The sequence below is a fragment of the Gambusia affinis genome, linkage group LG05, assembly GCF_019740435.1.
Source record: "Gambusia affinis linkage group LG05, SWU_Gaff_1.0, whole genome shotgun sequence".
Taxonomy (NCBI): domain Eukaryota; kingdom Metazoa; phylum Chordata; class Actinopteri; order Cyprinodontiformes; family Poeciliidae; genus Gambusia; species Gambusia affinis.
In genome coordinates this window covers 30,520,193-30,543,125 of record NC_057872.1, presented here as the reverse complement: position 1 = coordinate 30,543,125, position 22,933 = coordinate 30,520,193, and the positions used below count along the sequence as shown (strand labels likewise).

General features: G+C 41.9%; 2 protein-coding genes across 8 annotated transcripts in view; one reads left to right on the top strand and one right to left on the bottom strand.

The window, feature by feature from the left end:
• Positions 1-416: 416 nt before the first annotated feature.
• On the bottom strand, positions 417-21,151 carry LOC122831848 (trichohyalin-like). 3 transcript variants are annotated; one of them, XM_044118353.1, is made up of 8 exons: positions 20,980-21,151; positions 16,362-16,429; positions 15,718-15,855; positions 12,857-12,955; positions 8,534-10,372; positions 7,948-8,111; positions 1,906-2,021; positions 417-682 (listed from the first exon to the last, which is right to left on the bottom strand). In XM_044118353.1, exons 2-8 carry the CDS (start codon positions 16,426-16,428, stop codon positions 535-537), a joined length of 2,571 nt encoding a protein of 856 aa, XP_043974288.1. In that variant the 5' UTR covers position 16,429; positions 20,980-21,151; the 3' UTR covers positions 417-534. The 3 variants fall into 3 exon arrangements, with proteins under 3 accessions (XP_043974288.1, XP_043974289.1, XP_043974290.1); XM_044118354.1 differs by lacking the exon at positions 20,980-21,151 and adding an exon at positions 17,593-17,887; XM_044118355.1 differs by lacking the exon at positions 15,718-15,855 and having other exon boundaries at positions 20,980-21,148.
• LOC122831854 (golgin subfamily A member 6-like protein 7) overlaps positions 20,599-22,933 on the top strand; it is a 26,138-nt gene continuing 23,803 nt past the window's right edge. For 2 of the 5 annotated variants that reach the window (XM_044118372.1, XM_044118370.1), the window contains exon 1: positions 20,599-20,739. The gene's annotated coding sequence lies outside the window, so the exon portion shown is untranslated. Of the gene's footprint in view, positions 20,740-22,166; positions 22,282-22,933 lie in introns of those variants that run through there. The other 3 variants (XM_044118371.1, XM_044118369.1, XM_044118374.1) reach the window with 2 other exon arrangements.

Below are 22,933 nucleotides of genomic sequence, written 5' to 3'. Positions count from 1 at the left end.
TATCAGTGATAAAATAATCAATTCTTCAATAACACGAGAGAAGTACAAGTACTCCCTCTGGTCGGGATTTAAAGTACATCACACAGTCTGCGTTCAGATAAAACAGTTTGGATGACCTCTGCAGACTTGCTTATGACATTCATTTTAATGATGAGAGGTTCATCAAGCCAACAGTTGAAACCGCCCACTAAACCAGAGTGTATTTATCAAGATCAAGTAAAGAAGAAAATAGTTGTTTAGAAAATACTCATCACCTGTATAAGGAGCATAAAGGTTTATGACTGCCACATTATCGGCCTGAAATGGAATATTCTGCTTTAACCTGACAAGGTTAATGAAAACATTGTCCCTTCCAGCATGCCAGGAGATGCACACCGCCACAACTTCTGATGTGAGTCTCCTGTCGAAACGCCACGTCTGTATTCAATCATTTAATGTGGGAGAAAACCTTCAGAAATTGTGCTTTCATTCATGACATTTGTCAAAAAATGGTGACACAGTAGAGTATTCCTCACTGAAGCTTTAAGAGAAGTTTTAGTTATAGGGCCAAACAGTCATGGGATGCTCACAGATGAATCTGTTCTTCACTGCATTGTCTTCTGCTTTCCAGCTCTCTTTGGCTTTTTTTTCTGGCATATGCAGTGCTGCTCCGGAAGTATGGGGAATCCCTTTTATCCAGAAACTTTTAAGACAGAAACATGAACCTCAGAACATTTGTAAAATAAAAAATGTACAGCAGCTTATTGACATCAACTGAATACTGCCAGCATGTGTTGTTGTCTCTACATAAATAAAGACACACTTGAAAAGAAACTAGACTTGTAGTAAATAAAAGGTGTTTTACAAACTTGGAAGATTGGATTTTAAAGCTCTAAATGCTTTACCAAAGATCTAGTCTTTTAAAGGATTATCTTGGATCTAGTCGTACTAATTTGACAAGAAATCATGTTGTGAGAAAGATGGAAGACATGCAGCAAAGGTCAACAGGTCGGGACTCAACCTGTGATAACTGATTAGACTGAGGAGTCGAACGTTTCACTCCAGCGCCACCGCCGCAACCTAAATGTTCTTGTTTCTACAGTTGAATCTAATTATTCAACTGCAACAGCAACTTAGGATTTTGATAAAACTGAAATTTTCTCAGATGTTTTCAAGAAATAAATGACACTTCAAGGAGTTAAACATTTAAATAAACCAATGAAACAACAATATTTTATCCAAATCCAACATAAAGAAGTACTTCCAAAGATGAAGTCTAAGAATTATTCATCCCTCTGAACAGAATGCTTCATGAGAGCATGTGTTTGCAAATCAGGGGTTTTTCTTGATCACCCCTCATTTAACCAATGAAGGCCTTCACCAATCCGGAGTGAGGAAGAACTTTGTGTTTCATTGCATGTTACAATAATGGCCTAGTCAAAGGACTTGCCATTAACAGAAGCAAAAAGGTAGCAAATGCCCTGAATGTTCATAGATTTACAGCTGGAAGAATAAACCCAACTTTAAAGTTAAAGGGACAATGGCTACGCCAGGAGGAGGGTCTTAACGTTGTCACTCAACCTCATCTAGATTCTGCTAAATGTGCTAACGGCAGAGAAACAACTTACTGTTACAGTAAAACTGTATCCGCTGCCATCAGTGGCTATGCTAACTAGCCTGAGCATTCACAGCTGGATCTGCTGATTGGGAAAAGCAGTAGCAGAGAGCAGCCGCACTAGATTGTGACTGACAGCGCTAAGACCCGCCCCCAGGCTCTGATTGGTTGCTTCTAGTTAGCACTCAGAGCATTGGGAGAAGGCAGAGGAGCCCAATGTTTTCACATCTTATTAGTCTGATTCCATACTGTTAGGACATGATAGCAGTTTCAACAAATATGAAAAATTATTTTTAGATAATAATTCTTACTCATGGGTGTTCTTACGTCCATCAACCCAAAACCATCCGGGTAACGTATGATGTAACCCTATCCAGTATCCTTGGTTTTTAGAATTGTAGGGTTTGGCGTGCTTGGTGATAAATTTCTGTGAACAGATTTTATTTCAGACTGTCATAAATCTTTTTTCCTTCAACCTGTCAATCCATCAAGTTTATTTGAACAACACATTTTAGCAACGATGCAGTTCAAAGTGTTATATCATAAAAATACAAAAATACAAAGTCATACAACACAGTTAACTGAAGCGTTACATTTTGTCAAGTGCCATCGTTACTAAATGGTAATCAAAATGTTTGTTTCATTTTAATGTTTTAAAGCAACTCTAAACAGGTGGGTCTTTAGATTTAAAGGAACTCAGTGTTTCGGCTGTTTTACAATTCTACAGAAGTTTGTTCCAGATTTCTGTTGCGTAGAAACTGATTGTTGCTTCTCATGTTTGGTTCTGGGGATGCAGAGCAGAACCAAAACCAGAACCTAAGGGTTCTGAAGGGTTGATATAACAGCAGCAGATCTTTCATGTGGTGCTAAACAGTTCAGTGATTTATACAGAGCTACATGGAGCCAGTGGAAGAACTGTAGAACTGGGTGATGTGCTCCATCTTCCTGGTTTTAGTCAGAACGCCAGCAGCAGCGTTCTGGATCAGCAGCAGCTGGAGGATTGACTTTTTTAGTCAAACTTGTAAAGCCTGTTTCAGTAATCAGTGTGACTAACAATAAACGCATGGATGAGTTTCTCTAGATCTGGCTGAGACATTACTCCTTTAATCCTGAAATTATTCTTCAGGTGATAGAAGGTCGACTTTGTAACTGTCTTTATGTGGCTTTTAATGTTCAGGTCTGAGTCCATCACTACTCTCAGGTTTCGGCCTGATCGCTGGTTTTTAGTTGTAATAACTGAAGCTGTCCGTTGACTTTACATCAGTGTTTTCCTACTCTGGTCCTCAAGGCAGACTGCCCTGCATATTTTAGTCTCCCTGCCTTTATACTCCTGATTCAGGTGATTGCAGTTCAGCAAATACCTGTTAATCATCCATCAATTGAAATGAGCTGGGCTGAAGCAGGGAAACTCCTAAAACATGCAGGGCAGATTCCCTTGAGGAGCAGGTGTGGGAAACACTGCTCTAGATCGTTCCTCTTTCGGCCCAAAGATGATAATTTCAGCTTTGTTTCTGTTCAGCTGGAGAAAGTTTTGGCTCATCCACACATTTATCTGTTCTAAGCATCTAATCAGTGACTGGATGGGTTCAGAGTCACCTGGTGACATCATAATGTAGAGCTGTGTTACTGACGTTGGACCACTTTTATTCACTAACAAGTAATCTAACGCGTTGCTATTTCAAATCCAGTAGTCAGATGACATTTACTTTTTGAAATCACTTTGCATTGTGTTACAATTTTCTTTTGTAGTTTAATTTTATTTCCTCTAGGTGTCTTGGGGAGTAACCGCCGTTTTTATGCGACAGTATGAGCAGCGACCCCAATGATGGATTCAAACTTTGGACTACGTGTTCCCTCGCCCGGACGCGGGTCACCGGGGCCCCACTCTGGAGCCAGGCCTGGAGGGGGGGCACGACGGCGAGCGTCTGGTGGCTGGGCTTTTACCCATGGAGCCTGGCCGGGCACAGCCCGAAGAGGAAACATGGGTCCCCCCTCCCATGGGCCCACCACCTGTGAGAGGGGCCAACGGGGTCGGGTGCATTGTGTTATGGGTGGCAGCCAAGGGAGGGGACCCTGGCGGTCCGATCCTCGGTTGTGGAAGCTCTTGGGACGTGGAATATCACCTCTCTGGTGGGGAAGGAGCCGGAGCTAGTGTGTGAGGCTGAGAGGTTCCGGCTAGAAATAGTCGGTCTCACCTCGACGCATGGCTCTGGTTCTGGAACCAGTCTCCTTGAGAGGGGCTGGACATACTTCCACTCTGGAGTTGCCCAAGATGAGAGGCATCGGGCAGAAGTGGGCATACATGTTGCTCCCCATCTCGGCGCCTGTACGTTGGGGTTTACCCCAGTGAACGAGAGGGTAGCCTCCCTCTGCCTACGGGTGGGGGGACGGGTCCTGACTGTCGTTTGTGCTTACGGGCCGAACGACAGCTCAGATTACCCACCCTTTTCGGAGTCCCTAGAGGGGGTACTGGAGAGTGCTCCACCTGGGGACTCCCTTGTTCTGCTGAGGGACTTCAATGCTCACGTGGGCAACGACAGTGAGGCCTGGAGGGGCCTGGTTGGGAGGAACGGCCCCCCCGATCCGAACTCGAGTGGTGTTCTGTTGTTGGACTTCTGTGCTTGTCATGGATTGTCCATAACGAACACCATGTTCAAGCATAAGGGTGTCCATATGTGCACTTGGCACCAGGACACCCTAGGCCGCAGTTCGATGATCGACTTTGTCATCGTTTCATCGGATCTGTGGCCGTATGTCTTGGACACTCGGGTGAAGAGAGGTGCGGAGCTGTCCACTGACCACCACCTGGTGGTGAGTTGGCTCCGCTGGTGGGGGGGGATGCCGGTCAGACCTGGCAGCCCAAACGTGTTGTGAGGGTCTGCTGGGAACGTCTGGCGGAATCCCCTGTGAGACGGAGCTTTAACTCCCACCTCTGGCAGAACTTTGAACACTTCCCAGGGGAGGTGGGGGACATGGAGTCTGAGTGGACCGTGTTCCGTGCCTCCATTGTCGAGGCGGCTCATCTGAGCTGTGGCCGCAAGGTTGTGGGTGCCTGTCGCGGCGGCAACCCTCGAACCCGTTGGTGGACACCTTCGGTGAGGGAAGCCGTCAGGCTGAAGAAGGAGTCCTATCGGGCCTTTTTGGCCTGTGGGACTTCGGAAGCAGCTGATGGGTACCGGCGGACGAAGCGGCATGCAGCTCGGGTGGTTGCTGAGGCAAAACCTTGAGTATGGGAGGAGTTTGGAGAGGCCATGGAGAAAGACTTCCGTACGGCTTCGAGGCGATTCTGGTCCACCATCCGGCGTCTCAGGAGGGGGAAGCAGTGCAGCACCAACACTGTCTATGGTGGGGATGGTGTGCTGCTGACCTCAACTCAGGATGTTGTGGGCCGGTGGGCAGAATACTTCGAAGACCTCCTCAATCCCACCGACATGCCTTCTATTTTGGAAGCTGAGCCTGGGGACTCTGGGTTGGGCTCTCCAATTTCTGGGGTCGAGGTCGCCAAGGTGGTTAAAAAGCTCCTCGGTGGCAGGGCCCCGGGGGTGGATGAGATCCGCCCGGAGTTCCTCAAGGCTCTGGATGTTGTGGGGTTGTGTTGGCTAACGCGACTCTGCAATATTGCATGGACATCGGGGGCAGTTCCCCTGGATTGGCAGACCGGGGTGGTGGTGGTGGAGCGGAGGGTGTGCTCCAATTATAGGGGGGTCACACTCTTAAGCCTCCCTGGCAAGGTCTATTCGGGGGTTCTGGAGAGGAGGGTCCGTCGGATTGTCGAACCTCGGATTCAGGAAGAGCAGTGTGGTTCTGGTTCTGGTCGTGGAACAATGGACCAGCTCTACACCCTCAGCAGGGTCCTGGAGGGTTCTGGGAGTTCGCCCAACTAGTCTACATGTGTTTTGTGGACTTGGAGAAGGCGTTCGACCGTGTCCCTCGGGGAGTCCTGTGGGGGTTCTCCGGGAGTATGGGGTACCGGGCTCTTTGATACGGGCTGTCAGGTCCCTGTATGACCGGTGTCAGAGTCTGGTCCGCATTGCCGGCAGTCAGTCGGGCTCGTTTCCGGTGAGAGTTGGACTCCGCCAGGGCTGCCCTTTGTCACCGATTCTGTTCATTACTTTTATGGACAGAATTTCTAGGCGCAGCCAGGGTGTTGTGGGGATCCGTTTTGGTAGCCTTAGGCTCAAATCTCTGCTTTTTGCAGATGATGTGGTCCTTTTGGCTTCATCAGGTTGTGATCTGCAGCTCTCGCTGGAGCGGTTCGCAGCCGAGTGTGAAGCGGCGGGGATGGCGATCAGTGCCTCCAAATCTGAGGCCATGGTCTTGAGTCGGAAAAGGGTAGAGTGCCTTCTCCGGGTCAGGGGGGGTGTCCTGCCCCAAGTGGAGGAGTTCAAGTATCTCGGGATCTTGTTCACGAATGGGGGAAGAAGGGAGCGGGAGATCGACAGGCGGATTGGCGCAGCGTCTGCCGTCAAGCGGGCACTGTACCGGTCCGTCGTGGTGAAGAGAGAGCTGAGCCAAAAAGCGAAGCTCTCGATTTACCAGTCGATCTACGTTCCCACCCTCATCTATGGTCATGAGCTTTGGGTCATGACCGAAAGAACGAGATTGCGGATACAAGCGGCCGAAATGGGTTTTCTCCATAGGGTGTCTGGGCTCTCCCTTAGAGAGAGAAGCTCAGTCATCCAGGAGGGACTCAGAGTAGAGCCGCTGCTCCTTCACGTCGAGAGGGGCCAGTTGAGGTGGCTCAGGCATCTGGCCAGGATGCCTCCTGGACGCCTCCCTGGTGAGGTGTTCCGGGCACGTCCCACTGGGAGGAGACCCCGGGGAAGACCCAGGACACGCTGGGCTGGCCTGGGAACGCCTTGGGATTCCTCTGGAGGAGCTGGTGGAAGTGGCTGGGGAGGGGGAAGACTGGGCCTCCCTTCTGAAGCTGCTACCTCCGCGACCCGACCCCGGATAAGCGGATGAAGATGGATGGATGTATGGATGGAGTATGAGCAGCGACAGAAACAAACAACGGAGGGCAGAGTGAGGTGTGCATTTTGTTCCTGGTAAAACAGGAACTATTTTGAGTTTTGCTCGCCAAGTCCGATTATCATAAGCAGCTTTGGGCTTGTTTTTTAGTAAAGTCGCTTGCAGATTTAATGAGTAGCAGGTTGCGGTTTTTGGGCTTGCAAATAAGCAGACATAAACCCCAGAATTTGTCTGACATCCAGTTAGTTTTAGTCAGTCTCTCTCTGTTCATCATTTCCCGGATGATCCGAACTGTTGTGTCTTTGTTAATGTCAAGTTAATATATTACCTGTGAATTATCTCGAACATCAAGACTAATATGAAATAAACGGGAAAACAGCCACAAATGAACGAGTCTGTAAAGTTCTGCCACTAAACGCCTCTATAATTATTAATATTAAGACAAGTGTCACAAATCTATGCAGCAGGACATGCGAGTTGTGGAGCCGCAGGTGGAGCCCTGACAGCAAACACAGGGCCGTAACACACAACCTGGACACCGGGGCTGGGGGGGGGAGCTAAAATTCTAGACAATACTGGAACACAGAAAAACATCCACAATTTACTAAAGTTTCTGTTCCAACCATTAAACCATCTCCTTTTCAGTTCTACCTTAAAAGTGGAGATACATTGTTGATGTTATCATTATAAATTAACTTGCAATTAAGTTTTGGCAAAAATCAATGTGATTTTCACAGGTGGTGGAGCATTGCTGAAAAGTTTTTAAAAAGTTACTTTTACTGTAACTGAGTTACTTTCCAATTCAAGTAATTAGTAAGTTACTTTTTCAAGGAGTAATCAGTAATCCGATCAGTTACTTTGCAAAGTAACTATGCCATCACTGGTTGTGTATCATCTGTGTAGTTATGGTAGCTGATCTTATTGGGAGTGAATACATGTTGAACCAGAGGGGACCTGGGATTCAACCTTGATTCCTTCCTAATGAATCACATATAGGCTTCAACGAAGCAGTAATGCAGACATTGTTAAACCGTCACAATTGGTGCATATAAGACATAAAACTCATTAAAGCAAATTAAGATGTTTTCCACAAATATTGGGGTTTTGCATAGTTAGTATCAGACCTTGTTTATGGTTTTTAACCCTAATCCCCAGATATTCAAAAGAGTGAAAATGACCTAAAAATATTTTTTTGCAATTAAAGAAATCCTTATGTATTAGGGCAACACCTCCTCCTCTTTGGTTTTCTATTCTCACTTGATTTTACTTAGGAGGTGTTGATTCAATTTATATGTGCAATTCAGTATTGTCAAGTTATCAATCTACCAGAAACTTTCAGATTAGTTTTCAATTTCAAGAGTAGAGGTGACGTTTTGTTTTACCTGCTCCTCCAGATCATCAATTACAACCAAATATCCACTATCAAACTGACAGAAATCTCGAGACATGTTCCAGAAGTTTGAATATCGTTCTGCATCAGAAAACCAGTAGCAGTGTCCCCTGAAGGAAATCCAGCCTTTCCTGCAATCCAGACATTTTGGTCTCACTAGACAAGGAGAAAGAGCAGAATGAAGTGAAACTTTGGTTAAATAATCTCAAAAGAAAAAAATATATTTCTAAAAGAAATCCATGCAGACTTATTTAATATTTCAATCATCAAAATTATTCAAGCAAAGCTTTTAAAGGTAGAGTGCAGATCAATATTGGAAGGTGATTAAATTACGATATCATTCTAGTCAGAAGTAGTGTACCACAGTGTTCACTAAAAAAACAACAAACCAAAACTTGGCTGTTAACTTGTTGCTAATGAATCAATTTTACTGGCTCACTTTGTTGTCAGAAAAGTGACCTTCAGCACTCTACCTGTGATAATAATGGTCAGCTACGTCATGAAAAACTGATAACTGAATAGTTCAAAAATAAAAGGAATAATCAAGAGTTTCAAAGGTAATATAGAAATATAATTACTATCTAGAGGACAGAATTTTTCAACTGTAAAGGACGGAAATGTCATGACAAAATTGTAAAAGATTTTCAGGGCATCTTTGTCTTTGCATCGATTCTCCGTCTCCTTTATCTGTACTTTCATCTTGTCTTTCTCTTTGTTCAGCTCCTCTTTCTCTTTGTTCAGGCCTGCTTTCTCTTTGCTCAGCATATCTTTCATTTTGTTCAGCTCCTCTTTCTCCTTGTGCAGAGCTACTGTCTTTTTGCTCAGCTCCTCTGTCTCTTTGCTCAGCTCTGCTTTCATTGTGCTCAGCTCTGCTTTCCGTTTGTTCAGCTGTTCTTTCTCTTTGTTCAAGTCCGCTTTCTGTTTGTTCAGCTCCTCTTTCTCCTTGTTCAACTTTCCTTTATTTTTGTTCAGCTCATCTTTCTCTTTGTTCAGATTCACTTTCAATTTGTTCAGCTCCTCTTTCTCCTTGTTCAACTTTCCTTTATTTTTGTTCAGCTCATCTTTCTCTTTTTCCATATTCACTGTCAATTTTTTCAGCTCCTCTGTTTTTTTGATCAGCTCTTTTATCTTTTTGCTCAGCTCATCGTTCTCTTTGCTCAGCTCCTTTGCCTTTTTGTTCAGCTCCTCTTTCTCTTTGCTCAGCTCTCCGTTTTTCTTGCTCTGCTCCACTTTCATTTCGTTTAGTTCGCCTTCCTCTTTGTTCAGTCCATCTTTCTCGTTGCTCAGCTTCTTTTTGTCTTTGCTCAGCTCGTCTTTCTCTTTGTCCAGTTTGTCTTTCTCTTTGCTCAACTCCTTTATCTCTCTGCTCATCTTATCTTTCTCTTTGTCCAGTTTTACTTTCTCTTTGCTCAGCTCATCTTTCTCTTTGCTCAGCTCTGCTTTCTCGTTGTTTAGCTCCATTATTTTTTTGCTGAGCTCCTCTATCCTTTTGATCAACTCTCCTTTCTCTTTGCTCAACTTATCTTCCTCTGCTTTCAGCTCGTCTTCCTCTTTGTTTAGCTGCTCTTTCTTTTTGATCAGCTCCTCTGTCTTTTTGCTCAGCTCATCTTTCTCTTTGTTCAGCGTATTTATTTCTTTGTTCAGCTCCTGTGTTTTCTTGCTGAGCTCCTCTTTCTTTTTGATCAGTGCCACTTTCATTTTGTCCAGGTCTCCTTTCTGTTTCTTCAGTCTGTCTTTCTTTTTGCTCAGCTCTTCTTTGTCTTTGCTCAGCTTGTATTTTTCTTTGCTCAGTTTGTCTTTCTCTTTTCTCATCTCCTCTTTCTCTTTGTTCAGCTCGTCGTTCCTTTTCTTCAGTTCGTCTTTCTCAATGTTCAGCTCCTTCTTCTCTTTGAGCAGCTTGTCTTTCTCTTTAATAAGTCCTGCTCTCTCATATCTTTCTTTCAGCTCCTCTTTCTTTTTGCTCAGCTCCTCCTTCTCATTGCTCAACTCTTTTTTCTCTTTGCTTAGCTCTTCTTCCTCTATTTTTAGCTTCTCTTTCTCTTTGCTCTGTTTCGCTTGCTCTTTACTCAGCTCGTCTCTCTCTTTCTTCAGCGCCCGTGTGTTACTAATCAGCTCCTCTCTGTCTTGGTTCACCTCCTCCCTCTTTATGTTCAACTCCTCTTTCTCTTTGCTCAGCTCGTCTCTCTCTTTCTTCAGCTCCTCTGTCTGTCGTTTCAGCTCCTCGGTCTTATTGCTCAGCTCCTCGTTGACTTGAGCAAGCCTCTCTCTGGTAAGCCTCTCTTTTAACAGGCTCAGGCGTCTGTCTCGGATCACCTGCTCAATCTGCTTCTCCATCATCTTTCGTCCGTCAACCAGTCGCTTTTTGTCTGTTATAAGGGTTTTGATATTTTCCACCTGATTGGCCGACGTCATACTCACTATAAACACACAAATTAGTCAGAAAGTCAGTGAATCTATCTGTATCAGAGAGCATCAAAATTTTCAGTTTCTCTCTTAAACCTTTTTAGGATATCAGACAATATTCTTAGGATAGAACCAAAGAACACTTAACTGATTTTAATATTTCATTAAGTCATTTATTTTTGGGAGCTGCCTGTTGGTAGCACAGTTGCCTTGCAGCAATAAGGCTCATTGACTGAGTCAGTGGGGTCCATATTTGCTGACTTTGCATATCCTCCCTGTTCATGTGTTGATGAACCCTGTTCTGCGGTACTTTGGCTTCTGAGAGGAAGCTGAGAGCCGACAGTCATGAGCCTGACAGCCTCATGACTGTCGGGCTAATTTCTCTCACTAAATTGTAATTTTCCTGTAGGCTGTTTAGTTTCAATACATTTTAGTGACCTCCACGGGTAGAAAATATAACAAGACATACATTTTTTAACTAATATGAGTTTTGATGCATGTTAAATGTGGGGTCATGTGATGTGCTCTGCAGGATAGATGCATGGTTGCTGGTCTCCTAATCTTCATGTGAAATATATCCTAACCAAGAACCTGGCAGTGGAGACTGTGTCTAAGTGTGTAGTGACAATGGAGATGTCTCAGTGTCCATTTCTTTTGCATGCTCAAGAAAGACGTCCAAAAGAAAAAGAAATAACCCAATGCCAAAGCTAAGCTAAGAAACCATGAAAATAGGGCAGCACTGGCAAACCGAGACTGGGAGTGGGACTTGTTTTTCTCCAATATATATATATACACAGACTACATGTGCGCAAACTAAGGCTAAAGCAAATGACATGTTAGGAGACACCCTCAAAGCTAAGGTTGAGGGAAATGACGCCTAGCTTAGACAGAGACTAACAAAAGGAAATACAAACTGTTGTTTGGTGCCATTTTGCTCTGCTAGCCCATAAGGACAGCATGAACAATGTATTTTAATATTAATAAATGGAATTCAACTCATTGACTCTTCCTCAACCTCACACATCAAGAACCTAGATGGAGAAAGGATAATTCTCCGAACAAGATGGAGGCACTGCTGGGATGTATGAAGGTTAGTCAAACTCTTGGTCGACCCACAGAAACAAAATGTACATAGAAATTTTTATTTGTGCAATTGAACTTAACCAAATTGAGAGGACTGGTGTTTGAGCTGTTCTGCCATGTAGTTTTATGGTGAAATAAAGGATTTAATGGAATAAAAGGAAAAAGGTGCATCTGGGCTTTGCAGCCCTGTGTCCGGCGAACCTGAAGCGGCCCGGCGGATGTGTCCTTCCAGGGCAGAGTTGGACACTGGAAGTCAAAGTGCAGCTCAGACATGCCTCTAATTTTATAGAGTTTCTGAGAAGCACCAACACTGATTATTTGGGATATGGTACCAATGAGGAGGCTGACCTCATCAGTGGACAGGAGATGCTGGCATGCTGACCCCGCCAATCTATCTCCTATGTGCGCATAACTTGTTTCAGTGTGTACAGTTATTATTTCATTTCTAAACATGAGCTTGCTGACCAGATTATCTGAATCTTTTTAACATACGCAGAAGCCATTTCTACTTTCTGCGTCTCTGCTTGCTTTTGGTGTTGAGGTGACCTCTGCGCTTGCTGTATGTTTGCGCTGCTGTAAGTTTTGTATGCTTGTTGTCTGTACATGGATGTACAAGGAGAGAAAGGAATACATTTGCGTGCAGCTGTGAACTTTGTGAGTTTTCATTAATAAATTTTGTGATTAGTGTATGCGCTTGAAAATTAGGAGAAATATGTGATTGGGAAAATAGATTATTGGTTATTTCCTAAATAAAATCAATACAAATTGGGAAACTCCAAATATATAGTTAACCAATATCTTTAGGCCAAACATTAATGTGACAAACAAAAATTTACTTAAACAGGTAAAATGAGAATCTTTAAAAAATGCTGTAAAATCAGTGAATGACGGACTGTTTTTGGGTCATGTTCTTAAAAAGATGTAGTTCAGATGGGCGATTTGAACATTAAAGATCAACTGATGTGAAAAAATATCTTAAATCACAGAGAATAAAGTTGTATTCTTTCTTTTATCAGGTGGTTGATAGTTCAATAAAAACCCTCCAACCAGTTTTGGTCAGACTGCAGCTGGGCTAACATCCTGTAGCTTCTTGGAACAGAAATGTGAGATTACTGGTGGGAGCAACCAGGCACTGGAGTGCTCATCTATGAAAAGCAATAAATTCCTGCAGTTCACAAGCCAGACATCCTCCTCTACTCAACTACACCTGAGCTCTTCCATAAAAACTTTAAGACCTTGACAGGTTTCAAGCTGGGCAGCATTAAGTTGAACTGATTCTTGGTAACACTTCAGTGTCCCTGACTTTTTGTCAACCCTCAGAACTCCTCCTACTGCTGAACGCTTGCATCCCAATGCTTTGAATACTTCTTATACAGGAAGCTACTTAAAATTTATTCTGTTGAAATGAAACTCACTGTAGATGAATTTTACAGTCAGTACGGCAGAAAGCAACCCCAAACACACCAACAACAGAGAAGAGAGCCGGACTGTTGATGATTTCACTTCTTCTTTAGCTGAAAAAAACAACAATGGAATCAATAGATTATTGATTAATCAATCAATAAAGTTTATTTGTACAGCACATTTCAGCAACAAGGATGTTCAAAGTGTTTTACATCATGAAAGCCATCATAAACATCTTGCTGTAACAATTGTGAAAGCAGAAACATTTTAAATTTTGCCAAGTTCCATCAATAAAATCATCAAAACACATTGAATGTGTTGGTCAATGTTCCAGTGATTGCTGGTCAATAGAAGCTTTAAATAGGTGGGGGGTTTATCCTTGTTTTAAATTAACTCAGTGTTTCAGTTGTGTTGCAGTTTTCTGGAAGTTTGTTCCAGATTTGTGGTGCACAGAAGCTGAAAGCTGCTTCTTCATGTTTGGTTCTGGTTCTGGGGATGAAGAGCAGACCAGAACCAGTCACTCTTAATATGGCTCTTTCAAATGTTTGCTCTCTCTTAAACAAATCTTTAATTGTAGATATCTTATTTTAGATGCTAAACTGGACTGCTTGTAATTATCAGAAACCTGGTTGGACACAGAGGCATCGGTTGTGCTCACTGAGGCCTGTTTTAAATTTTCTTTTTGTGTTCAAAGTGGCAGGAAAGGTGGTGGTACTGCTTCAATATTTAATAATTCACTGGGTGCTAAAGAGATTTCACTTGAGCAATACCCTCCCTTCTTTGGAGCAACATGGCTTTGTTTCTAGCAACTTGCAAATAGTTTGCTTTACTGTCTACAGACCCCATGGAGTTTTTATCTTTTATTCATGCTAAGTATAATAAGATTATTGTGACTGGTGATTTAATCTACACGTTGGTAGTCCATTTGACTCTGTCTAAACAGTTTCTAAAACATTAAACTGTATGAATTTTATCCCGCATGTCAACCAACCCCCTCACAACAGGGGGTCCTCTGTTGTTGACCTGGCTGTCTCACCATAACTGTGTGTTCTTTACTGTCACTGATTTGATTCAGTGTGAGACTACGGCTCGAACTGTTACGTGGCACCATCTTACCTCTGAAGTAATTGATCCTTTTATTTAGGGTGTTACCCAAAATTTCTCTGTTATTTCAGCTGATTCTTGTGATTCTATGGTCAGCCCATATTTCAACAAACTGAAATCTAACCTGGACCATGTACCGTAATTTTCGGACTATAAGCCGCGACTTTTGTCTCACGCTTTCGACCCTGCGGCTTATACAACGATGTGGCTTATTTATGATTTTTTTCTAACGGCCAGTAGGGGGCGCTGGAGCAGAAAAGGGAAGCCTGAAACAGCTGGAATATATCTGTAGAGGAAGACTAATGTAACATCGTGCTTTGTGCATGAATAAAATTAGCTTGAACAGACCCTCATCATGGAGAATGCAAGAAGAAATGCATATGATGCAACTTTCAAGTTAAAAGCAATCGAGCCGATAAAGAAGGAAACAGACAGTGAGGAAGAAGACTTCCATGGTTTCAGTGCACAGGAGGAAGGGGATGACGGCTCTCCGTGACTTTTAACCGTATGTTATTTAAACCAGCCCTGTTAGTGTTGTTTTGCTATATTGCTGCTGTTCAGAAAGAAAAGCTACAGCATATTATTAAAACTTTAAAAACACTTTCTGTGTACCGTCTTTCTTTGTAAATATCTCATGTTTCAATGTAGGCACATGTGGTTTATACACCGGTGCGGCTTATGTATGTACAAAATGTGTTTCCTTTAAAAATGTAGGGGGTGCGGCTTATAATCAGGTGCGCTCTATAGTCCGGAAATTACAGTACTTCTGTCAGTTTCAAAAAACGTTCTTAATAAACAACTATGCTCATGGAAAAATGAAGACAGAAAGAAATTCAAAAGAAACTGCAGGAAAGCAGAGAGAAAATGGAGAAACAAATTGACAATTGACTACCAAACTACTACTAAAATTGTTAATGGTGGCTGGGTTTGTTCTGCAGTCTGTAGGCTGGAACAGGCTTAGGAACTTTTACACTTTTTAATCGGAGGGGGTGTTTGGTTGTAGGCGCTAAATACGTGTTACACGGTTTCCCACAGTGCATTACAATCCTGGTGGGCCACCAGGCTTTCTTGTGCCCCCAACAGGCTTGGCATAGTTTTATTTTAGTTTTTTTAATTATTGTCTTTTTTTAAAGACTTTATAGTTGGTGTTTCAGTATTCCTCTTCCAGTCTTCCGATAATGCAGAACTGCCAAGTGACATTTTCAAATTTATTGTTAACTTTAAAAATATTTTAACTCAAAAACACAACGGGCCGCTGGATGAATGACTGCACCCAAACCACCTGGCTTAGCAAGTTTTCTGCAGGAAACCCTGATGCTATATTCCCTGGTTGGTCACTAAATGATGCTGTAGGCTCTTGGCCTACTACTTGAGCCAAAGGGCGACAAGAAGTAGACAGGTGATGAACCTGGAAGGGCAAACAAACAAGGTTTTGACCATTATACAGGAGTCTGTGTGAATACTGTTTAAATGTATTTTGAGAGGTGAGTAAATTACTCAATTTGCAATCCAAGAAGGACTTTGTTGTATCTGCTACAGCAAATATAATTTTTTACTGTTTAGGCTGTCAAAGCAAAGCAGCAACAAATCAACATGTCACTAGCACAGTATTAGACAGCCTAAGAGACCGTACATAAGGAGTGCTTGTTCCATTCATGGCATACACACAAACATTGTGGGGCGTGTCGGTCGCTTGACACGGTGTGGGACGAGGTCCTGTGGGAGCCAGTTCAGAGGTTCTGACTGAACACATGAGGGAGTATTGTACCTGACAGAGGTGTACCCCTGGGAGCAGTCTCTGGGGTCGGCCGGTCCATGTCTGAGGAAGACCAGCGCCTGACAGAGGACCAGACTGAGGCGCGCACACGCCGATGCAGCCTGTGGCCAGAGATACCGCCTGCTACCCCTAGACGTATTTTATGAATAAATTAATCAAAAAGGCTGAAAATGTCTTTTGGTGTTGTATCCCACCCCTTGATTTTGTTGAGGTCTTCCGAAACGGGTCGTAAGACAACATTAAAAACATGTTTGTTTAGAGTTGATATCAGATTATTCAGAATAATAAATTAAACATCACTAATTTTATACCACACTAAAATTGTGTTTATTTCTCCTTTATTGCACATCTGCAATCTAGCTATTCTCCATTTTATTGTTTTCATCATGTAAAGGACTTTGAATTGTTGCTGAAATGTGCTATACAACTAAACTTGGCTTGCAGAGAGATTTCTCAGATGAGAGAAGAAAATTAAAGCTTCAGGTTTACACTTGACATAAAAACAACTCCTGATACAACCCATGTTAAGAAACTATAACTTCCTACAGAGGGAATAAAAATGTATGAAATGCATTAGGGTAGTATTACTACTTTTTAATTCTCAAAAACCGTAAAATACTTAGAAAGTCACTTACATTTAGGAGGATGTTTGGCATTGTTGACATTGACAGTAGAAGAGTCTTCATCCCTGTTGTTCTCCATCCTTTGCAGGAAAAACAACAAAGATTTAGATATTATAAAATGTCCAACAGCTGATTGAGCGGTTTCAGCTGTAGCTCATGGAAAGCAGGCGGATTCTTCTTCCTCTTCTTAAAAGTCGTCAGGATCTGATGCAGCATCTCTATCGCTGCTCTGTGGGTTATTTACTTTCTCAAACAGTTTTGGGAAACAAGTTTGCTTCTGTAACAAACCTTTCATGCCAAGAAGTTAGTTCTCACTCTGTCTCCTAAACGTTGCTGCAATTTTCCTGTTCTTGGTTGTAAAATATATCTATTCACTCCATAAAGAATTTACACTCTGATGCATATAATATGTTTTATAATGTTTGCTCTTGTAAAAGATATATTAATAAATCAACCACAATTTCTCATTTGGTGATCAGACCAACTGTAAAACATTGACTTTGTCCAGCCAGCATAGAAAGAGAAATGACTAAGTGATCATTGGTATATAGAAGAACAAATAGTTCAGTGTTGGAAAATATATAAAAAGACACAACAAAGCCTAAACCTTTTAGTAAAAAATAACTGACTATTTCTACCCACTCTGCATGGTGTTGGTTCTTTTCACTGATGTTTCTAAAAGCATTTTTAGAAACATCAGAAAAAGAAAAACTAAAAAAAAGAAAGAACTATGTCTGCTGTGCAGACCAGCAGGCCGGTGTGTGTTAGAATCACAGCAGCAAAACAGAAAAAGACAAATAACTTTGCAGTTTTTTCTCCAGTGAGTTGAACAGATAATTTTAGCCAGATGATGACTGAGTTGAACAACAACAGGATAATAATTTTGTTATCTATGTTCAGATAGTACTAGTTACATTTACTTCAGCAGTTTCTAAAAGGACTTATGTGAAAAGGGAAAGTACTTTTACTACACTGTACTAATTACATTTACTCAAGTAATATTATAAATTTTTGATAATCTTGACTAGATTGATTTTGCAGTAATAGAAAAAGACCTCAGAGATTGGAAACATTCGTTTCTTAGATTTCTGTAATGCATGAGCTGTTTATGCAAATATGAGCATAATTACAAAGCATTTTATACATGTCACTGTTTACATCATTATTTATTTTGTGTTAATGAACATGGTCATTTTATTTGAAAGGTTACATAAATGTATGTGTGTATTTACTACTTTAAAACCTTGTTTACTCTGCAGCATTCCTCCCACTGGGCATCTCTTCTTGAAATCCCAGAAGAATCCCAATCAGGCTATAAAAATCAGCTCAGCTATCTCTTCTTCTGTTGCCTCAGAAAAATGACAACGCGTTTCTGTTGTAAAGTTATGAGGCAGCATGTGGAATAGGACGTCTGGAGGTGGGGCTCAATACTCTCCACCGCCACGAGGTGTCGCCCTGCTACAGGCCCAGCAGGGTCTGTGAAAACCCGATCACTACGGAGGAGAGCGGAGCGAGGCCGGGTACGGTACAGCGGGACTGCCGAAGTAGAGCTAGGGGAAAAGACGCAAAAGTTGTTGACCTGCTCTGCTCATCTTCACTGTTACAGTTCGTAATTTTTGTTGTTACTTTTCACAGCAGCAGCTCTGCTATTTCAGCGTTCTCAACCAGACATTATTCTCCTCTCTATAGTGCATAATTGCGCGTTCAGGAGGCTGATTCTGGTTCTGCTGCGTTCAAGCGGAGGCTTCACGGTTGTGTTCTGGACGGAACCAGTGAGGCATAGACTACATCCTGTTTTGCCTTTAACCCCACAGAAATAGCCTTAAATGACAAACCCTACTGGAAACAGCAATGGGCCTCACAGGTTCCTAAATAGATGGAGAATAAATCAATCTGGGAGCTGATTGTCCGCTCTGTGACCGTTATTTACACAGACCGGAAGGGCGTCCATTCAGCAGGTGGACTGAAGTTTTTCAGTGTTGCGCTGGGCACAAGGGGTAAAGCCACTAGCAACCAGTGGCAGCTGGCCAGTAGGGGGCGCTTGGGCGCCGCCCCCTTTAAATTGTTTAGATAATAAATGATTTCTGAACTGCAAAATACTTAGAAATGTATTTATTCATACTGTGTGTCCAATAGACATGTTATAATTTATTCAAATAGTAAATACATAATTCTATTTAATTGATCACATCGTGCACACTTCCTATCCTATGTGCAGGGCGCTGTTCTAATGAGAGTGTATGTAGGCGCATCAACTTTTGGCAAGCAGGTGATCTGAGGCTGACTTTTAATTGGTTATTTAAGGTTTTCCACAGGGCGCAGCGCTCTGTGTCCCAGACACACCCATTCTGTTGTGTCATTACTGGTAGAGTGTCAGTACTGGCTAATTTTTTTTAAAACATTGTGTGATTGGACAATCCCCGATTCGACTCATTAGCGCAGCTGCAGTTCGTTAGGTCGATTCACGTTTACGTTTGCAAAGTGGAGTAGTTTCAAAATGAGAGAAAATTCTGTTTTGTCTTTACAAAAAAATGCTTTTACAAAGCGTTCACTTGAAGAAAAAAACAGGATAAAGGAGCTTGGACCGGATCGTCCCAATTTACAAATTCAGCAGCGGGCAAGTGATCGTGGACGATCCTACACACGGGCTTTTTCCAGCTCTTCTTATGACAAGCGGAGTTGGCTAGCTGGATGTGATGTAAGCAATGCCTTTTACTGCTTTCCGTGTTTGCTATTTCAAAGTTCTGGCACGGAGGCAATGTGGACAACTGGGGTAAGAGACTTAAAACATCTTTCAGAAAAATGCAAACGGCACGAAAACAGCCGCAGCCACCTAGACAATGCAATGAAGCTAAGTTTTTGGGGGAAACTTAGCAATGCTCAACAGCTAGATGAAGGCTACAGGATTGCTGTTAGAAGGCACAATGAAGAGGTGACAAAAAATCAGCACATCCTTTCTAGAATAATAGACTGTGTTAAGTTTTGTGGAGCCTTTGAGCTGGCCTTGCGTGGTTGTAGTAGGCAGCCAGTGAAGAAGCGTCAGTGTAGAAGACCATGAAAGGATTGCTGCAGAGGTGAGTTGTGGTGGAAAATCACTGTTACACTGGTTTATAGTAGTGTTATTTAATATATTAGGAAGATGTGCGTTGTAGTTAGAAAAACCTTTAGTTGTGTCTATGCTGTGTAGGTATGTTGATGTAATGTTTGTCAGCAAAATATTTTATTATTTAAGTTGTACTGAAGTTTATGGGTAATGAGGAATAAAACATTTGGTTACTGAATTTTGTATAATCTTGTCCCACAAAAATGCTGTAACACATTTCATAACACAGCCTTAAAAAATGGCAGCAAATGTTATTAAAATCAGTAAGTTTATAAATAAAATGTGTTCCTTCTTTCTATGACTTAATAGAAAGGACAAAATAACATTTCATATTTAGAATGAAAAATGTGATTATAAAATCATAATCTTCATGTTTGTCCTTCTCTCTTAAGGTCTGTGATATCATACTGGAACACACCAGGGAGCGCTTTTCTTTCACAAACCACCTTGTTAGTGCCACACTCCTGCAGGGGGACAGATTTGAACAATACAACACAGCATTTCCTGAAGATGCACTGAGCAACACCTTAAAAGCCTATCCAGTGCTCAATCGAGGTAAGCTGAAGACAGAGCTTACTCTCATCTACAGCAAGGAAGAGTTCAAAGCCTGTTGTGGTGCTGTGGGCCTACTCCAGCTGTTTATGGAAAACAATGTAGAAGAAATCTTTTCAGAAACTGTCACGCTCTTGAAGATCCTCATCACCACACCCATGACCACAGCAGAAGCTGAAAGGTGCTTTTCAACTCTGAAAAGAATCAAGACTTTTCTGAGAAACTCAGTGACTCAGGACAGGCTGAATGCATTGGCCATGTTGTCAATGGAGAAAAGACTAGTCACAGAGATGACTGGCTTTAACAAGAATGTAATTGAGAAATTTGCAGGGCAGAAGGAAAGGAGGGCAAAATTCATGTTCAAATAGTGCTATTTTTTAACATTTGTTTTGTTTGTTTTTCATTTGTTTGTTTGTGTGCGCCCCCCTCAGTTTTTTTAGCACCAGCCGCCACTGCTAGCAACAGCCTTAATTTGGGATTAATACACAAGAAACGGATTTTACTGTTGAATATTGATATAATAGTGTAACTGTTGTCAGTCATTTCTATGGCAACGGGTCTGCGTAGCGTAGCAAACACAGGGACCGAGAAAAATGAACGAGTGGTTTGGAGCTGTTCTTCAACGGTTTTTCAGCGTTATTTTTCCTTGAAGCGGCGAACTGCCCTAAATCAATGATACCTACATCTCAATGTTTCATTTTATAAACGGAATTGTTTTTGAAGCGGAAGCGGCAGGTAAACGGTTGTCTTTTTGTTCTCCAGCGTTGTGCGCATGCCCGAAATTTCTGGACGTAAACAATAACATGCAACGTGTCTATAGTAACGGTAGTTAGCATTTAGGCTAACCGGCAGTAACAAGTCACTTCTAATACACAAAAATATCTTAAAATATAATCGATGTGAACAAAACACTGTCTTGAACTTACAAATACTTTTTAAAATGAGACAGATCTCTTACTTGTGCTCTTAACCCACCTGTGAAAACAGATATCAGTATTCAGTAATGCCTTTGCTGCGATGCTGACTTCTTCTTCTTCTTCTCTGATGGTTAGTGGCGGTTGGCAAACAACGCAATTGGTGCATTACCGCCACCGACTGGTATGAAATGTGGAACAGAATATCACTGAAAGATTATATTTCTGTTCATTCAATTTAGCGAAACATTATCTGATAACTTTAACTTTTCGAGTGATTACTAAATAAGTCAATCAAACCTAGTTTAAGTTTAATTATTTTTAAATTTTGAATTAATTGTTATCTTTCTAAGTGATGGAACATGTTCTATTGTCCCATCATCCCCACTGCGTTTCATTGAGTGCTGTGTAGCCCACTATCCCCAAATCTAAGGCGACAAGTAATTGTCTCTTCTCCTCGTCTTCAATTTACTTTTCTTTTCTCTAGTTTTCTTTTTTTTTTTTTTTTTTTTTTTTGGGGGGGGGGATTTTATAGAACTAATATTTCTTCCTATCTCCCATAGCTTTTGCATTTTCTCCTCCATTTTCTGTTTTATTAAAAAAATAATCTGTTTTTATAAAATGGAAATTTAAACCCACAAGCGAGTTTCTATCTGCCTCTTTTGCAGCTTCATCTGCCAGTTTGTTCCCTTGGACACCATGATGATCCGGTACCCATAAAATATCATTAGACGCATCATATTCTGTAAAATGCTTTTTGAATTTCTTTAAGATATTTGATCTGTTTTCTGAATTGTTGTATTGCAATCTGACTAATGAACTGGAATCTGAACGATTTACTGATCCTAAATATCTTTTCTTCAATTCACTGGCTGATAATATTTTGAGCATTTCTCATGTGTACCTGAAAGTTCATTTATCCTTTTTCTTAACTTTGATTAAACTCTGGTAAATGAAAGCAACTCCAACACAAAGTTATAATTGATAATTTATTTATTTAGGTCATTTTCATTTTTTCTCCAAGTTAAAAATTGGAAATGTCTAAAAAAAAAAATCTCCTGAAGAAGCAGACGTTTTATTGGCATAATTGGTTAAAGTTAGCAGAAGTAGTTAAACGCAGTAAAATGTGCGGAAGTCAGAAAATAATAAAGAAAAACAGGAAACTAATAGGTGAGATATTTCGCTCTCTTGAATTAACGGTTACAAAATCCTTGACTGACATTCAGTTCCACAATCACCAGTTGGTGGCGATAATGCGTTAATTTCGTTGCCTGCCAACCGCTAATAACCGTCAAAGAAGAAGACGAAGTCAGCATCGCTGCAAAGCCATTACGGAAGACGACTCCGATTTCTGTTTTCACAGGTGGGTTAAGTGCACAAGTAATAGATAGGTATCATTTTCACAACTGTTTTGAAGTACAGGACTTTATTCATATTGATTCTATTTTGAGATATTTCTGTGCATCGGAAGTGACAGTTAACTGCCGTTAGCTGAAATGCCAGCTACCGTTGTGCCCCTTTTTCACGGGATCAACTTTATCCGGCCTGTTTTGTGAGCGTCTCACTGTCAACTGCTGTTTTTCCAGTGGTTGACCTGATTTTAAGGTCCCTGCTTAAAATCAGGGACCTTAAGAGGAGAGTCAGTGACGTGCGGTGAGGTTCATAGCTGGTGAGGCACTGACGTCATCAGAATCAGATTTGCAAATAGATGCATAGATTGACAGCAGTTTACAGGTTATGTTTCACTTCTGCATCCTTACACATACAAACTGTAGCTCACAAAACACACATTTCCTTAAAAAACAAAACAAAATAAATGTCGAAAGTCGGGATAAGCGAGAGGAAAAAAATCACTATCTCTATTATAATCTATCGCTGCACTTGACTTGCTTCCCGAATCGTTTAGCCTAGCTCGCTGTCACTTACTCGGCAGTTGAGGAGTGAACAAGGCGTAACGTCCTGGGATCTTGATCGCCCCTGCCATGAGGCAAGAGAACTGCCTGCCTCACCTCGAA